The 4,429-nt window shown below is 38.4% G+C and overlaps 1 protein-coding gene across 1 annotated transcript; it reads right to left on the bottom strand.

Annotated features, from left to right (window-relative positions):
* Window positions 1–688: 688 nt before the first annotated feature.
* LOC146715237 (immunoglobulin kappa light chain-like) lies at window positions 689–2,122 on the bottom strand. The gene is made up of 5 exons (XM_085452807.1): window positions 2,068–2,122; window positions 1,269–1,973; window positions 1,058–1,183; window positions 932–975; window positions 689–808 (listed from the first exon to the last, which is right to left on the bottom strand). Exons 1-5 carry the CDS (start codon window positions 2,120–2,122, stop codon window positions 689–691), a joined length of 1,050 nt encoding a protein of 349 aa, XP_085308933.1.
* Window positions 2,123–4,429: the final 2,307 nt, after the last annotated feature.

Genomic DNA, 4,429 nt, shown 5'->3' with positions numbered 1-4,429 from the left:
AACTAGGACACACAAGCTTGATACAAGAGACACGGAGAGGGAGAGGGACACAGAGGAGAGAGACACAAGGGAAACCTACAGAGACAAGGAGGTAACACATGGCAAACGGAAAAAGACTCAAAAACAAGGAGACATTGACAATAACCTAAACTAGACTAAACTTCAACTAAGATGAACTAATAAAAACCTCAGAACTTAACATTATCTCATAAGTAATCCAAAAAAACCAACAAAATACAAAATAACTCAAAAATGGTGGGTCAGAGACCCAGCCCCCTGACAAGAAGTCTTATACATTTAATGAAGCATATTCAGAGAACACTTTTATCTTCACTAAGGATTCTTCTAGTATTAACACTCTGTAACTCTGTCACACTCTGATGGATACATTGGAGGCAACTCATGGTTCAGTGTCATGGAGAAGGATGCTTCAGCATGTGGACAGGAATACCTGGGTAACTAATCTTTCAATTGGCCGACAAACCATTCTACCACCTGAGCCACAGCAGCAGAAAGAGCATACATTTACAGTATGCCATACAGGTGAAATCACAAATGCAGTTCCTAAGTGGGAATCGCTCCAATTTAACCAGTATGAAACTACAAAAACATCTATATAACAAGATAAGACTGCAGCCATTTCAAGGAGATTCAAAGAAATAACTACATGATTTACAAATGTCCATCTTTATTTTTTTATAGCCGAGTAAACACATTCATCGTCGGTGTTGTTTCTCTGTGTTCTTGATCTCTTGGGGATTTTAATGCTTAAAGCAGCATAATGAAGGCTGTCAGCATGCTGGAAACCCTGTTGAAAATGTGTACAAAGTAGATAAGAACATGATTTCAGATGTAAACAATAGCCATAAAACAGAAGACTGTAAAAGTTTGTTGAAGAGCGCTTTAAGAAGTCATTAAAAAACATATTCACCTCCGAACTTGTTGTTGCGGCGCTTGAAAATCTTGCTTGAGATTCTGTTTGTGAAACATTGATTTAATTGAAAAGCCAACTTTAGCTAAAACCGGTCTAAGATGTAACCTAAAAGACTCCACTTACCTGTCGATTGGTGTCTGTTTCTTTTGTTTGTCTTGTACAGCAAGTATCCCAGTAAAACACTGAGGATGGAGCTGAATGTCAAAGCTCCGCTCAAGAAATACACCAAGCCCTGAGAATTAAACGTGCCTGCAACACACCAGAAACAGAGCTTTTTCTTGTCTATATCTTTAAATATTGATAAAGTGAGCAACAGGTAGAAAAGGTTACTCACCTTTAGGCTCCAGCTTGGTCCCATTTCCAAATAGTATGCGTCCACATGAGGTAACAGCACAGTAGTAGGTCCCAGCATGAGAAACACTCAGGTTACTCATTGGCAAGCTGTAGACACAGGTGTGCGTTTGTGTGCTGGGTTTGTTATCACACTGATCATTTCTGCCCAAATGTGTGTAAATGAGTCCAGGATGGGATTCGTCTGAGTCTTTGAACCAGTAAACACTGTGCTCTCCATCACAGGTCCCAGTGTGTACTGTACAGTTCAGGGTCACGGAGCCTCCTGGCTGGATGGTCTCAGATGCTGACTGTTGGACCACAGCTTTGATGTTCACACCTGAACCTTTTACACTGATGATGATGTTTTCTAAAAAGGTTAAAGTGTATGAATACTGAACACAGTAGTAAGAAGCTGAGTCTGAAACTTGCAAATCTTTGATCGTCAAGTGATATTTGCCATCTTGTGTATCCAGTGTGAAGCGTGGGTTGTTCTTGAGCTCTTCACTAAAAGAGTTGTTCACATTATATTTGAAAAAGTGAGAGATAATCTTTGGTTTTTGTCCCAGATTTTGCTTAAACCAGAACACTCTTGCAGAAACGTGAGCATCATATAAACATTTTAATGTCACTTTTCCACCAACTTGAGCTGATATGAAACGAGACTCTTGATGTTCAGATGAGAATATTTGCGACTCTGTCATCTGAACTGTAGTGGAAACGAAGAAAAAAACAAATGCACTTTCAGTTAAACGTAAAAACCTAACAACACAAAAATCTGAATCCTTAGTAATGGAACTTACCCATTTTTCTGAATAACAGACACAGAAGACAGAAGAAAAACACTGAAGACACCATTGTGGTGAGATTCTCGTGTAAAATGAAGGTTACTGATAGCTGCTCCACTTTTGAGAGGCAACAATGTGTTTGATTGGCCAGCCAAAGGTGACACAGTATCTATTGTATGGAACTCACAATCACGCGTTTAGTGCCGCCTGTAGTGGAAAATACAGTGTGATATCTGAGAGGAATTATACGTTTTTTGGAATTACAAACAGATCTAAAAGTATTGAAAGTGGAGTTTGGTCTACATTAGGTTTGTTATACTATATAAATGGGATCAAAGCAGAAGCTGCTCTGATCCAGTTGCATTTGATTTTCAAGTTTAATAATGATGTGTTTTTCATTGTAATGATTGATTGTCATTTCTAGCATATCCCATGCTGTGAAACACTTTTCATTTAAAAGATGTGATGAGTAATAATTTGAGTATACAGAATTAGGATTCCAGCAGTGAGCTCATTGTGGATAACAGTAGGGCAAACCAGAAAACAGCAGCACATGGGCCCAGAAAGAGATCATTAGGAATATCAACATGAATACATTCACACAGGATTTTGGTATTTTATGTTCAGGATTATAATATCTTTGCTCTTAAGTTGCAGGAATACAATGTAACATTTGTCATTTATGTTATTTTACTCTTTACTCTACTGCTGTTTGAATAATGATTATCATACATCATTTTCAATAATGGTTTTGCATTCCGGATAAAAAGTTTCTGAGCTCATGAGTTGCAGCATGAAATAAACAAGACCTGTGGAAAACTACAGTTTTTGGGTGTTTACAGCAAGTGGACCTTAGGTCGTGATGTATGTGTTAGCGTAACAACACATCCTGCTGAAACCACAGAGGCCGTTGCACTGACACGTCTAAACAGAAAAATGGTAAAAGGCACTCTGTTTGACAGGATGCAACCACTTTTAGCTTTCTGTGCCTGTTTGTCATAGACTCAAATGTTTACAGCAAAGACATTTTAAATTTGTGTCAAAGCTGTCTGTCAACGATGTTTTGCCAAAACAACATGACCAATGGGATGGGATTTACTTGTTGTCATCCTTCAATTGACAATAATTTGTCAGCTCTCCTTGTCCTATTTTAACTGACTCTGCTGTCAGACCACATGCCTGAACTTGGGTCACCTTTTAAGGCTACAGGTTTGTTGCTTTTCTTCACACATCAGTATCCAGGCATTCCCCTCTATTAGCCATAAACAGTTTAATCTTTTTTAACAGTCAAAGCACTTTAGACTATAAGTTACATTACTGGAAGTGCTTCACTCTTTTTTATGCAATTCCACCTCAACATGGACTTTCCCCCCCTAAATCCATGCTAATGGTCCTCACTCTCGACTAGCCCTACTTGAAAAATGTTGTCCCCTAATGCATCGTCCTATTCCCCAAGTTCTTGCCTCATAAACAAATCCTTCTCTGCCCAAACAAAGCAGTCATACCAATTCAATTCAATTTTATTTATTTATTATTATTTATTTATAAATTTATTTATTTATAGCGCCAAATCACAACAAAAGTTAAAGGTACAGGTACAGAGAAAAACCCAACAATCATATGACCCCCTATGAGCAAGCACTTTGGTGACAGTGGGAAGGAAAAACTCCCTTTTAACAGGAAGAAACCTCCAGCAGAACCAGGCTCAAGGAGGGGCGGGGCCATCTGCTGCGACCGGTTGATACCACTTCATAAGAATCTGGCTTTTTACCTGCCAGTAATAATAAGCATGTTGTTTCCCTAATGCAAAATTCCAATTTGATATCTGCAAATACTTGCAATCGACATAACTGGTAAATAGTTCACATTATTCGACTGGGTATATTCTTTTGCTGAAACAACCTCTCCTCATTTCAGCATATTACCCCTGATCATTTGTTCTGCAAGAGATTCAGTAGTGACCTCTCACATGGCATACCCTCCTAAATCTTGATGAGGATATCCTGCAGCAGCAGTGGCAGCAAAAAGTAGTTGTATTGACAACAAATATTTACCGTAATCCTCCTTTACACACCCAACCCAGTACAGGCTTCACTACGATTAAAATCAGTGAAGTTGAGAACAAGAGACTTGGTGTTAGTGAGAGTATTCACCATGAGATCTAGAGAAAAGGTTAGGTGCTATCTATTTAATTATTTTTGCAAGCTAAGTTGCAATCTAAAGCAAAATGGAGGAAAAACTGAAAATACAATGTAGTTGTACTTTAGGACTTATTAATATTAAACACAGCTCAGAGCTAGTTATTACTTTATGACGGGCATTTAAATTAACTATCCTACACGAAACATGTGCCGTGCTACGTATTGGCTGCATTTTG

Source organism: Copadichromis virginalis, linkage group LG3, assembly GCF_057382275.1.
Source record: "Copadichromis virginalis isolate Kocher_CV1m ecotype Utaka linkage group LG3, C_Virginalis_male_GT1.1, whole genome shotgun sequence".
NCBI classification, from domain to species: domain Eukaryota; kingdom Metazoa; phylum Chordata; class Actinopteri; order Cichliformes; family Cichlidae; genus Copadichromis; species Copadichromis virginalis.
The sequence above is the reverse complement of the archived record's forward strand: the minus strand, read 5'-3'. Positions and strand labels throughout refer to the sequence as shown.